Genomic DNA, 14,522 nt, shown 5'->3' with positions numbered 1-14,522 from the left:
AAGGATAAAGCTCAATACAAATGGTCCTAGCTAAAAGTTACCTTCTTTTCATAACAAACTCTTATCATCCAGAGTGGAAATAGCCCCTTCCTAGTTTGAGACTAAACAGGCCTTAGTGGGTTGCTGCTCACATAGGCTGCCTTTCACACTTTCTGACAGGAGTGTGAAACAAACCTGCCCCTGCCTTAAAATACACCAGATCTTGTGCACTACAAGTTGCCTCTTGCATGGGCTGCTTAAGAGACGGAAGGAAGGTTTAATCTAGAGAGGGAACATTGAGGCATTTATTGGAAATGTAGGGGAAAGAGTGAAGAGGTGTCAGGCATGTGATTGTTTCTGTTAAGTATTGGCAAAAAAATATTCTCACTTTTGTCCTGACACTTAGATCTCTTTCCTCTCCCAGCCTAAGCTCCTCAGCACAAAGGTACCTGTTATCCTAAGCGTTCTCCCACCTCTTTTTTTTTTTTTTTTTTTTGCAGTACGCGGGCCTTTCACTGTTGGGGCCTCTCCTGTTGTGGAGCACAGGCTCCGGATGCGCAGGCTTAGTGGCCATGGCCCACGGGCCCAGCCGCTCCGCGGCATGTGGAATCTTCCCGGACTGGGGCACAAACCCATGTCCCCTGCATCAGCAGGCAGACTCTCAACCACTGCGCCACCAGGGAAGCCCTCCCACCTCTTTTTGGTCACAGGACTTAATCATCCTTTATCAAGGATGATAAAGGATCTTTATCAACCTAACACCTTTATCAAGCTTTAGAGTTACAAAGGGATTTCATATCTATTGCTTCATATACACACACAGAGCCCTGTGAAGTAGATATAATAATAGACCATTTTACAGATCAGGTGAAATGACTCATAAAACTTCTTTGAACTCTAGGTTTATGCTCCCTCACTCCACGGGGTTGATCTGTGCCAAAACAGAAGCTTTCAAAAATATTCAATTAGGAATTTAAAAACCTAAATTTCTGATATAAAGTATTACATTCCTATTGAAAATAAAGTTTTAATGCAGAAAAGCTTACGTAAAAATAAACTATAACCCCACCAACCAGAGATAAACACTGTTAATATTTTGACACATTTCCTTTTTTATCTTCTACATAGATAACCGAGAAACAAACACACACACATATATAATTGAATACATATTATGCATACAAGTTTAGTCTGCTTCTGTCACTTAACATATCAAGAACATTTTCCCTAATGTAATAAAAATTCTTTCATAAACATAATTTTTAATGACTGATGCTGTTACATTATTGGATATATTATATTGACAGAGAGAGAACTGTAAGGATATCATTTCTAGTTATACCAGCTCTATTATTAACAATGTTAGGCTTTCAACTCACTTTTCTGGACCCACTTTCTTATCTGTGAAATAAAAGACAGTTTTAAGTCCCTACCCTTTCATGAGACAGTGAGTAAGGACTAATGTACACCAGGTGAAGATAATCTAGAGAGACTGAGTACTTTTCCTTTTCTGAACAGGAGTTAATCTGGAAAAGTACTGGGTTTCCAAAGCTCTACTGTAGCTGAAAGGATTCCTGGGGACAGGTTCAAGCAGTGTGATTCTAGTAAGGAAGAGCTGCCAAAAACAGCTCCCCAGAATCTGAATGTTGACTATCTTCCTATCTTACAAAATGAGCAACTCCTCACTTCCCAGAGAGATGAAGGAAATGACACTTGCCTTTAATCTCATGACTCTGCTATTTCAGAATGTATGTATTTAAATGCTTTTGTTTATTTCATTACCTGTTCATTCATCAATAAATACTTGTTAGTCAACAAAGGGCTAGGCCCTGTGCTAGATGTTGTACATAGACAGATACCATCCTTGCCATCACTGAGTTTAGATTCCACTGAGGACGACAGACGTGAACCGGAAACTGCTTACCTATCTAATTAATTAATTACTCCCATGAAAGAGATGTCAAAGTGCCATGCAAGTATATAACCTGAGGACAAAGAGGAAGGTCTGGGCAGACTATTCCCAAAATGAAATGAAATGAAAATGGAAGAATTTATACATTAGGAAGAACATGAAAAATATATTTTGTACCTTCTATTCTTTTTTGTAATACTTTTAAAACTATGACAATGTATTAATAATATCCCTAATAATATAACCTGTTGACATTTATCAAGTGCTTTATCATGTGCCAAGTATATTATCCCTTTTAATCCTCACAATAGATGAGAAAACTGAGGCTCACAATAGGTAACTTTGTGAAAGTCACGTTGCTGGTGGGTAGTGGAGCTCAGTTGGATACACAGTCTGAATCCAGAGACTATAGTTTAAAGTTAAGAAAATAATGCCAGCTAACCCTTACATAAGGTTTACTACGTATTAGGCATAAATCAACTCATTTAATTCTCATAAGAACTTCTGGAAGTACGTGTTATTATTTTCACTTGATATGAGGAAGCTAAGCTACAGAGAGATTAAGTACCATGGTGGCCAAGATTATGCAACCAGTGGCAGAAGCACTGCCACTCTACCCCACAATTTTACATGATACTGTACTATAGCTACCTGTCGTACTTTGCCCATTTACATACATCATCTTACATAGTTGCACATATAATATTCCTAAAACTGTTGTATTCTATTTCTTTTCATTCATCATTATAGCATGGTTTCCCTCATTAAAACTATTTGTGAACATGTTTTTCCTTTTTTTCTCCCCACCCCCATACTCTGTTGTTATTGTTGTTTATTGGTTGGTTTTATCACAGGCACAAAGGATTGAGTTAATCATCTTCCTCAGTCCATGGGCTTTGAAAAGGCCTCCTCCACTCCATCCTAATCCCAATCCCATCCCCTCCCCTTTCAGGCAGCCATTCCAACTTTTTGATATGTCCTTAAAACAAGTATACAATATTGGTTTGTGTGTATTTTTTCTTCTATTGCAACATGATTCACATACCATAAAATTCACCCTTTTAAGCTATACATTTCAGTGGTTTTTAGTATATTCATAAAGTTGTGCAGCCGTCATCACTTCCTAATTCTAGAATATTTTCAGGCACCCCCAAAAGAGACCCTTACCCATTAGCATGCTTCTCTTCCCCTGACCCAGCCTTTAGCAACCACTGATCTACTTTGTCTGTGCTTTTAATTTTCACTTGTTCTGTTTATCACATTTTCACTCAACACTATGCTTGTAAAATCTGTCCATGTTGCTGAATGTACGCCTGGTTTGATATTTCTAAATGCTGGGTGGTCTTCCACAGTGGATAGCCATAACATTAATTTAATCCATTCCCTTAGAGATGGACACTTAGATTGCCATCAACTTCCCACTACCACCAATAAAGCCACAGTGACATCCTTACCATTCCCTACTGGACCAGTGGGGGATTCCTGTGGGATGTACCCACTGTGGGACTGTTGGGTCATAGTATATACATATACTTAATTTCACTCAGTACAGCCAGATTACTCTCCACCAATAGTGCCTGAAGTTTCCTGTTTTCCTACATCTTAGCCTACACTTAGTATTATTCACTTTCCAAATTTGGCCAAGCTAATGGGCGTGAAGTGCTATCTCATTTAAAAAATTGGAATGTCTCTGATTTCTAACAACTTTGAGCATGTCTTTACATATTTGTTAGCCTTTCGGGTGTGAAATTGAATGGAAAGGGCTAAAGTTTGGAGCTGGCATTAAAAGTACATCTGCTCTTTTATAGGACATATATTCAACAGTGCTTCATATCTGAAAACGCTAACCCTTGCTTTACTCAGCTTGAAGCCCTGGACCAACTCAGACGGAAGCATGGAGATGGAGCTTCCTGACAGAGCAAGGGTAAAACAGCCTGCACTTGTTAATGTCTACAATAAACAGTTGTTTGTGGGGACTTCCCTGGTGGCTCAGTGGTTAAGAATCCACTTGCCAATGCAGGGGACACGGGTTTGAGCCCTGGTCTGGGAAGATCCCACATGCTGTGAAGCAACTAAGCCCGTGCGCCACAACTACCGAGCCTGTACTCTAGAGTCCACGAGCCACAACTACTGAAGCCCACGTGCCTATAGCTCGTGCTCCGCAACAAGAGAAGCCACCGCAATGAGAAACCCGCGTGCCACAACGAAGAGTAGCCCCTGCTCACTGCAACTAGAGAAAGCCCGCACACAGCAACGAAGACTCAATGCAGCCAAATATAAATAAATAAATTTTAAAAAATTATATAAAAAAAGCCTACACAAACAGTTAATTGTGTGCACAGCATTTCTCAGATACAGGAATTTCTATCAGTTAATAAGAGAAGCCCCTGCCCACGGCAGGGAGAGTTTTTTCCCCCAAAAAGGTCAAGAGCTTTTTAGGGGAATGATTACTCTCTAGCATCTGGGCAGTCAGAAGCTCGGCCCCACTTTGGTCACGAACTAATCAGTTCATTCAACACCTGAATCAAGAAATCCAGTGGGGGGTACCAGCCTGGGTCACAAAGAGTTGAAAGTGGGGGCAATAACCTCCAGTCAAACAGAAAAAAAAAACCCACTGAAGATGTATTCTTTACTGAGAGGGAGTGGGAATTGAAAGCTATTAATATGTGATTGGCTTGCGTATTGTTTTCCGGGATAATTTGGTTCTCAGATGGGCAGGAGAGAAAGTCAGTCTTATTAAGACAGTCTTTAATTCAGGCAAACATTAATTTTTTTCTTTGTAGATCAATGATTCTCAAATTTTTTATGCATAAAAATCATGAAAATCACTTGGGAGTTTTTTTTTTTTTTAACAGATTCTAGAAGGATACACAGGAAACTGCTAACAGTGGTTGCCTCTCTGAAGAGAAACTGGTAGTTGGGCAACAGGGATAGAAGAGAGACTTTTCCCTTTTGATCTTTTAAATTTTGTACCATTTACATTTCCTATTCAAAACCAATTTACATTTAATTTTAAAATGCACATTCCTGTCTCTATTTTGATTCTGTGGATCTTGAATAGGACCCAAGAATCTGCATTTTAACAAGCATCTCATGGGGTTCCAATACAGCTGACTGTTGGTTCATTTTTTGAGAAACAATGATATGAAAGAGTGGTTTTTAAACTTTTTTGGATTTACACACACCTATGAATTTCTGATGAAAGCTACGGGCCTCTCCCTAGAAAACTGCACATTTACTCAAGGACACAATAACGTGAATATGTTGTGAATACAATTGCAGGCATTCATGCCATCCAGTGGCATTGTGCCCATCCATGATCCTTATGTTAGGGACCCCTGATATAGAGATTTTGTTCTATATAATGGCAAGGAGTTTGTTTGCTTTTTTTTTAAGAGAGGGAAATTCATAGAATTGAGAAGATTTTTAAGTGGGTGAATGCGTGTGTGCATGTGTGTGTGGGTGCATATGTGTAAGAAAAGAGCAGAGGCAATTTCTACTTTTGATGACGGGGTTCCTTCTCCATTTCTAGAACCAGTTCCTAATTAATAAAGGAACAGAAGATGGATCCCTCAACAATTCCCTTCCAGCTACATCCTGTCCACAAATATGCTAATGAAATTTGCAGATGACCCCAAAAGAGGATACACTCCAAACACCAGGAAAGCCAAAGAAATTACATAAAACATTAGCAATATGGCAAAGAGAATGACACTCAACTTGAAAAAATTTCAAGTTGAGGCATCTGGGGAAAACTAATTGGAAAGAAAATTTTTCATGGGGAGGGCAACACCTGGAAAATAGTAATGTCTGTAAGAGGCCCAAGGGTGACGCTAAATGGCAAATTAGATACATGTCTGTTGTATAATATTGTGAGAAAAATATAACACTGACCTTTTGTCACAAAGCACGGAGATAATGGCTCTTTCCGTTTGGCCCTAGTAAGATAGCACCTGGGATGCTGTTTTTGGTTTTGGACACTTCATTAGTGGAAAATTGTTGATTAGCATTTGGGAATTTGGAGGCAAGAAACAAGAAACAATTAAAAGCATACATTTGACACGATTAACCCATTCAAACAACAGCACAGAGCAAAAGAGGAAAAATGAAACTCCGCATTTAAATTGTGTTGCTGAGAAATCAAATTAACCAAAAGTCTCTTCATTTCAACTTCAGCATAGAACCACTGATTGTTGGAGCTGCGAGGGACTTTGGAGATGAATTTTGCTAAACTTTAATTAAGTTCCTTTAATTAAGTGTCCTTTCATTTCAGCTTAAAGAAACCACTTTAGCAATTCTTGCAAGGAAGGTCAGTGGTGATCAATTCCCTTAGCTTTTGTTTGTCTGGGAAGAGATCCACATGTATATAACAGAAATCTGATTATATCAATCCTCTGCTTCCAATGGCTCTCTATTGCTTATGACATGGCTTATCAAAATCCTTCATGAACTGCCTTCTCTCTGCTTCATCACCTTGCTTCTCAAGGGTGGTAAGTGGCAGTGCTGGGATTTGAACTCATGTAATTGACTTTCAGAGCCAATATTCTTAACTGCTTGCTTGCATTGTCCCAGCAGTCAGCCATATTGAATGTCCTTCATCATCTCCCATGAACTATGCTTTTTCATGTCTTTAGGCTGCTGTAGCTTATGCTTGGACCTTTCTCTGTCCACTCTTTTGGCTTGGAAAACCCCTCCATATTTATCTTTCAGATCTTAGCTTTGAAGTTTCTTTAAGAAGTTTCACGTGATTCTCCAAGTCTGAGTCAGAAGCCCCTGCCCTATAGTCCTATAAATTCTTTTTCTTCCCCGACATATAACTTATTTGTTGTATTATAACTGCCAGTTTATTTACTTACCTCTTTGACAAAAATTTGAATTCTGTGATCTCAAGGACTGTGATTATTTTATACATCATTATATCCCCAGTGCATACAGTAGGCACTGGTAACATATTTGTTGTATAAACGAACAGAAGATTCCATTCTGCAAGTTTTAGAGCTTAATACTGGGGGGTTGGGAAGAGAATACTATAGTCATCTTCCTGTTTGGATCTCTTGCGGGGGCGATTCAAAGCACAACCTAAAAAGAACTCAAAGGCAGCGGAGATACTCAGGAGAGATAGACAAAGAGGGACCTGGGATGAGTGGAACCTGGTGCTGCTTTGCTTCTACTGTTTTCCTCTCCACAGCTCTTCTTTGCAGGTGTATCAAACCCCTATCAAACCTATTTTGGCTGGGTGGGGCCAGGTGCTTCCTCACAGCCGGGAACATCTCGCGGTGCCTCATCATCGCGAGAGCGGCGCGAGGCCGCCTCATAGCCCCGAAGGCTTTCTCGCTGGGTCACTGAAAATTCAGGAACTTTCCGTAGGTCGTCGAATGGGCAGTGACCTCCCAACAGACGTTCCGTCTCTGCTTGACTTTCTGTGGGGCCCGGAACACGGGACCGGAACACGGGACCGGAACCGACGAAACCTGCGGAAGAATGGTGGTCGCCTGACTGGAGCCCCCTGCGGGGAAGAACCTCCGCGAGTGAGGAAGAGCCGGCAGAGCCTAGCGGGCGTTGCCGGGAGTGTCCACCACAGGCCCGATGCGGGCCTGTGCCCTCTGACAGGCGGAGGAGAAAAGGGAAAGACGGTGTTGGGGGGCGAAAAAAGAGGCACCCAGGAAGGGAATATTTTTCTCGGTCAGCAGTGGAGAAGAGTTCCAGGGTCGGTGGACAGAGGAGGCCACGGAGTCGACACACGGCCCTGGGCTGCGGATCCCTGGGCTGAGGTCGGAGAGCAGCAGGCGGCGGCTCAGAAGACAGGTGAGCACCACCCCCTTTTGAGGACTTGTGGAGGAGCTAACGTAGGAGGGGGTATCCCGAGAAAATATGGACTTCCTGCTAATGAAGGGGTAGCTGAGAGCACAATATTTGGGGTATGGCCCTGAGGGGATCAGATTTATGCTCACTGTACTGGAAGACCATGGGAAATACTGGTTGTATTTGGACTTAGACATGATGCAATCGGGTGACCCTTTATGGGACTGAGCGGGTGGGACTCAGCTGAAGAAACTACTTGTTATAAAATGTAAATATAAAATCACCATAGAAATAACTCCAGCACTGGCTGCGAATCTCCAAGCTTATTTGCTTAGTCTGAGTCCAGAGATGTAGTTGTATTTATTTCTTGCTCGCCCTCATTCTATTCTGTCCCCCTTCCCTTCTTCCCTTCCTCACTTTTCACTCCTCCCCTTGCTTTGTCTCCTTATCACTACCTCCTTCCTTCCATCAAACCAGGAGTTCTTAACCTTAGAATTATGGTGGTCCGCGAACCACAATGGAAAGAAAATCATATTTGTTTAACATCTAAATAAAAATTTGCGTCTTCATCAATTACGAAAGTGATCGTAAACCACAGGAATATTAGCAGTACCCATGACTCATCAATAGAAATCAAGTGGTTTTGACAGTACCTGTACCTTTGCCACCAGAGAAATCACAGATGTCATTCACATTGTGGTATGTAGAAATATTTTTGCTCATTGCTATAAAATTATGAGTTATTTGATTGCCACCTGATCTTGTATTCAGTGCATTAACACTGAAGCATGCTATATCATTAACTTAAAAAAATATTTTGACAACTGTAGTACAATATAATTCATTTCCTTTGCATACTTATCCATTCCTGATTTTGCTATGGTGCATAGAAGGAAAACTGGTGCTGATCTTCAGAAAGTGAATGACCCAAATCACTGGGCCACAAATCTTTTTCCAATTTAAGTGGTTTCCAGTTCTTTCTTTCAACAAAATAGAAGGAGGACCTAATGTAGTTGTTAACTGATAGATAATTAAAAGTAATTTTTAGTAATAGGTCAGTGTAGGATTTTTGTCAAATAACTCTGGAGATCAAAGAATTATGTGCTGTTACCATAGCAAAATGATTATTCCTAATTACTTATTTATGTAAACAAGCTTTCTCAGAATTTATATTTAAAAATAAATAAATATAAGAAAGGGATTGATTTTGTACATCTACTATTACTGTCAGTAAAAGCATGGATCCATAAAATAAAAGCCACATTCCTTTCACTAAGGGATATGATGTGAATACAATTTTTATTATGTTTAATATTTATATAAATTTTATTATGTTTACGCTGTTTTGCTCAGTTGGGTGCTAATACTAATTATAATGACAGTGCAATTAAGAAGAAATTTTTTTATAGTCTGAACCTCCAGAACTATGAGAGGATAAGTTTATTTTCTTTTAAGCCAACAAAGCTATGGTAATTTGTTACAGCAGCCGGAGGAAATTAATAATAGGGTTTATAGTGTATGCACTTGTTCAGTTTTAGTAGATACTGCCAAATAGTTTTCCAGAGTGGTTGTACCAATTTACACTCCCAGTAGCAGTGTATGAAAGTTCTGGTCGCTCTACATCAAGGGTTGGGGGTTAGATATTGAAGAACCAGATAGTATTTTAGGCTTTGTAGGCCATATGGATTTGTGGCAGTTACTCAGCTCTGCTATGGTAGAGTGAAAGAAGCCATAGACAGTGCATAAATGAATAAGCAGGGCTGCATTCCTATGAAACTTTATTTACAAATAAGGTGGTGGGGGGTCTTATTTTGCTGACCCTTGCTCTGTGTCTTCTTCAGCACTGTAATTTCTGTCCTTTTCATTTTAGCCATTCTTGTAGTGTGTAGTGGTATCTCATTATGGTTTTAAATCACACATCTCTGATGACAAATGAGGTTGAGCATCTTTTCAGGTGTTGACCACTTAGATATACTCTTTTGTGAACGGTCTGTTCAAGTGTTTTGCTAATTTTTAAAATACAGTAAGTCCCCTACATATGAACCTTCAAGATGCTAACTTCCAAAGATGTGAACGTGCCTGCCAGCCCCTGTATGCCAGCTGTTGTACTGCACTATTGTACTTTTCAAGGTACTGTACTGTAAGATTAAAAGTGTTTTATTTTTTGTGTTTGTTTGGTTTTATGGACGAATTATTTGTGTGAAAAGTATTATAAACCTATTACAGTACAGTACTATATAGCCGATTGTGTTAGTTGGTTAGTTGTGTTAGTTGTGTGAGATGTAATCCACATACTATCAAATTCGTCCTTTTAAAACTATACAAGTCAGTGGTCAAAAGTATATTCACAGAGTTGTGTTACCATCACCACTACCTAATTTCACAGCATATTCATCACTGCCCCACAAAAGAAAACCCCATGACCATTAACAATTACTCTCCATTCCTTCTACTCCTAGTGCCTGGAAACCACTAGTCTACTTTCTGTCTCTATGAATTTGCTTATCCTGGACATTTCATATAAGTGGAATCATAGAATATGTGATCTTTTGTGTCTGGCTTCTTAGCATAATGTGTTCAAAGTTCATCCATGTTGTAACATAGTCAGTACTTCATTTTTTTTTGTTTAACAATTTCATTGGAGTATAATTGCTTTACATTGTTGTGTTAGTTTCTACTGTATAACAAAGTGAATCAGCAATACGTATACATATATCCCCATATCCCCTCCCCCTTGCGTCTCCCTCTCACCCTTACTATCCCTCCCCTCTAGGTGGTCACAAAGCACCGAGCTGATCTCCCTGTGCTATGCGGCTTCTTCCCACTACCTATCTGTTTTACATTTGGTAGTGTATATATGTCCATGCCACTCTCTCACTTCATTCCAGCTTATCCTTTCCCCTCCACATGTCCTCAAGTCCATTCTCTATGTCTGCGTCTTTATTCTTGTTCTGCCCCTAGGTTCTTCAGAACAATTTTTAATTTTTTTAGATTCCATATATATGTGTTAGCATATGGCATTTGTTTTTCTCTTTCTGACTTACTTCACTCTGTATGACAGTCTCTAGGTCCATCCACCTCACTACAAATAACTCAATTTCGTTTCTTTTTATGGCTGAGTAATATTGCATTGTATATATGTGCCACATCTTCTTTATCCATTCATCTGTCGATGGACACTTAGGTTGCTTCCATGTCCTGGCTATTGTAAATAGTGCTGCAGTAAACATTGTGATACATGACTATTTTTGAATTATGGTTTTCTCTGGGTATATGCCCAGTAGTGGGATTGCTGGGTCATATGGTAGTTGCATTTTTAGTTTTTTAAGGCACCTCCATACTGTTCTGCATGGTGGCTGTATCAATTAACATTCCCACCAACAGTGCAAGAGGGTTCCCTTTTCTCCACACCGTCTCCAGCATTTATTGTTTGTAGACCTTTTGATGATGTCCATTCTGACTGGTGTGAGGTGATGCCTCATTGTAGTTTTGATTTGCATTTCTCTAATGATTAGTGATGTTGAGCATCCTTCATGTGTTCATTGGCGATCTGTATGTCTTCGTTGGAGAAATGTCTATTTAGGTCTTCTACCCATTTTTGGGTTGGGGTGTTTGTTTTTTTGATATTGAGCTGCATGAGCTGCTTGTGTATTTTGGAGATTAATCCTTTGCCAGTTGCTTCGTTTGCAAATATTTTCTCCCATTCCGAGGGTTGTCTTTTGGTCTTGTTTATGGTTTCCTTTGCTGTGCGAAAGCGCTTAAGTTTCATTGTGTCCCATTTGTTTAGTTTTGTTTTTATTTCCATTTCTCTAGGAGGTGGGTCAAAAAGGATTTTGCTGTGATTTATGTCATAGAGTGTTCTGCCTATGTTTTTCTCTAAGAGTTTTATAGTGTCTGGTCTTACATTTAGGTCTTTAATCCATTTTGAGTTTATTTTTGTGTATGGTGTTAGGGAGTGTTCTAATTTCATTCTTTTACATGTAGCTGTCCAGTTTTCCCTGCACCACTTATTGAAGAGGTTGTCTTTTCTCCATTGTATATTCTTGCCTCCTTTATCAAAGATAAGGTGACCATATGTGCGTGGGTTTATCTCTGGGCTTTCTATCTTGTTCCAATGATCTGTGTTTCTGTTTTTGTGTCAGTACCATCCTGTCTTGATTACTGTAGCTTTGTAGTAGAGTCTGAAGTCAGGGAGCCTGATTCCTCCAGCTCCATTTTTCTTTCTCAAGTTTGCTTTGGCTATTCGGGTTTTTTTGTGTTTCCATACAAATTGTGAAATATTTTGTTCTAGTTCTGTGAAAAATGCCATTGGTAGTTTGATAGGGATTGCATTGAATCTGTAGATTGCTTTGGGGAGTATAGTCATTTTCACAATGTTGATTCTTCCAATCCAAGAACATGGTATATCTCTCCATCGATTTGTATCATCTTTAATGTCTTTCATCAGTGTCTTATAGATTTCTGCATATAGGTCTTTTGTCTCCCTAGGTAGGTTTATTCCTAGGTATTTTATTCTTTTTCTTGCAGTGGTAAATGGGAGTGTTTCCTTAACTTCTCTTTCAGATTTTTCATCATTAGTGTATAGGAATGCAAGAGATTTCTGTGTATGAATTTTGTATCCTGCTACTTTTCCGAATTCATTGATTAGCTCTAGTAGTTTTCTGGTAGCATCTTTAGGATTCTCTATGTATAGTATCATGTCATCTGCAGACAGTGACAGTTTTACTTCCTCTTTTCCGATTTGGATTCCTTTCATTTCGTTTTTTGTCTCTGATTGCTGTGGCTAAAACTTCCAAAACTATGTTGAATAACAGTGGTGAGAGTGGGCAACCTTGTCTTGTTCCTGATCTTAGTGGAAATGGTTTCAGTTTTTTACCATTGAGAACAATGTTGGCTGTGGGTTTGTCATATAGGGCCTTTATTATGTTGAGGTAAGTTCCCTCTATGCCTACTTTCTGGAGAGTTTTTATCATAAATGGGTGTTGAATTTTGTCAAAAGCTTTTTCTGCATCTATTGAGATTATCATATGGTTTTTCTCCTTCAGTTTGTTAATATGGTGTATCACATTGATTGATTTCGTGTATTGAAGAATCCTTGCATTCCTGGGATAAACCCCACTTGATCATGGTGTATGATCCTTTTAATGTGCTGCTGGATTCTGTTTGATAGTATTTTGTTAAGGATTTTCACATCTGTGTTCATCAGTGATATTAGCCTGTAGTTTTCTTTTTTTGTAGTATCTTTGTCTTGTTTTGGTATCAGGGTGATGGTGGCCTCCTAGAAGGAGTTTGGGAGTGTTCCTCCCTCTGCTATATTATGGAAGAGTTTGAGAAGGTTATGCATTAGCTCTTTTCTAAATGTTTGATAGAATTCACCTGTGAATCCATCTGGTCCTGGGCTTTTGTTTGTTGGAAGATTTTTAATCACAGTTTCAATTTCAGTGCTTGTGATTGGTCTGTTTGTATTTTCTATTTCTTCCTGGTTCAGTCTCAGAAGTTTGTGCTTTTCTAAGGATTTGTCCATATCTTCTGTGTTGCCCATTTTATTGGCATATAGTTGCTTGTAATAATCTCTCATGAGCCTATGTATTTCTGCAGTGTCAGTTGTTACTTCTCCTTTTTTAATTTCTGATTCTGTTGATTTGAGTCTTCTCCCTTTTCTTCTTGATGAGTCTGGCTAATGGTTTATCAATTTTGTTTATCTTCTCAAACAACCAGCTTTTAGTTTTATTGATCTTTGCTATCGTTTCCTTCATTTCTTTTCTTTTTTTTTTTTGTGCGGTACGCGGACCTCTCACTGTTGTGGCTTCTCCCGTTGCTGAGCACAGGCTCCAGACGCGCAGGCTCAGTGGCCATGGCTCACGGGCCCAGCCGCTCTGCGGCACGTGGGATCTTCCCGGACCGGGGTACGAACCCATGTCCCCTGCATCGGCAGGCGGACTCCCAACCACTGCGCCACCAGGGAAGCCCCCTTCATTTCTTTTTCATTTATTTCTGCTCTGATCTTTATGATTTCTTTCCTTCTGCTAACTTCGGGGTTTTTTTTGTTCTTCTTTCTCTAATTGCTTTAGGTGTAAGGTTAGGTTGTTTATTTGAGATGTTTCTTCTTTCTTTAGGTAGGATTGTATTGCTATAAACTTCCTTCTCAGAACTGCTTTTGCTGCATCCCATAGGTTTTGGGCCATGGTGTTTTCATTGTTATTTGTTTCTAGGTATTTTTTGATTTCCTTTTTGATTACTTCAGTGGTCTCTTGGTTATTTAGTAGCGTATTGTTTAGCCTTCATGTGTTTGTATTTTTACAGTTTTTTTCTTGTAATTGATATCTCGTCTCATAGCGTTGTGGTCAGAAAAGATTGATACAATTTCAATTTTCTTAAATTTACCAAGGCTTGATTTGTGACCCAAGATATGATCTATCCTGGAGAGTGTTCCATGAGCACTTGAGAAGAAAGTGTATACTGTTGTTTTTGGATGGAATGTCCTATAAATATCAATGAAGTCCATCTTGTTTAATGTATCATTTAAAGCTTGTGTTTCCTTATTTTCATTTTGGATGATCTGTCCATTGGTGAAAGTGGGGTGTTAAAGTCCCCTACTATGACTGTGTTACTGTCAATATCCCCTTTTATGGCTGATTACATTTGCCTTATGTATTGAGGTGCTCCTATGTTGGTGCGTAAATATTTACAATTGTTATATCTTCTTCTTGGATTGATCCCTTGAGCATTATGTAGTGTCCTTCTTTGTCTCTTGTAATAGTCTTTATTTTAAAGTCTCTTCTGTCTGATGTTTCTTTTTCTTTTTTTTTTTTTTTTTGCGGTACATGGG

At 39.3% G+C, this 14,522-nt stretch overlaps 1 protein-coding gene across 1 annotated transcript in view; it reads left to right on the top strand.

Annotated features, from left to right (window-relative positions):
* The first annotated feature begins 7,215 nt into the window (after positions 1 to 7,215).
* The window catches only part of HPSE2 (heparanase 2 (inactive)), a 638,970-nt gene continuing 631,663 nt past the window's right edge, over positions 7,216 to 14,522 (top strand). Inside the window, exon 1 of the mRNA XM_049697113.1 lies at positions 7,216 to 7,696. Within this exon, the coding sequence (XP_049553070.1) occupies positions 7,267 to 7,696 (430 nt within the window). The 5' untranslated portion in view covers positions 7,216 to 7,266. The remainder of the gene's footprint in view (positions 7,697 to 14,522) is intronic.

The sequence above is a fragment of the Orcinus orca genome, chromosome 14 (assembly GCF_937001465.1).
Source record: "Orcinus orca chromosome 14, mOrcOrc1.1, whole genome shotgun sequence".
In the NCBI taxonomy this organism is placed as follows: domain Eukaryota; kingdom Metazoa; phylum Chordata; class Mammalia; order Artiodactyla; family Delphinidae; genus Orcinus; species Orcinus orca.
Note: the sequence above shows the minus strand (reverse complement) of the source record. Positions and strands in the feature narration are given on the sequence as shown.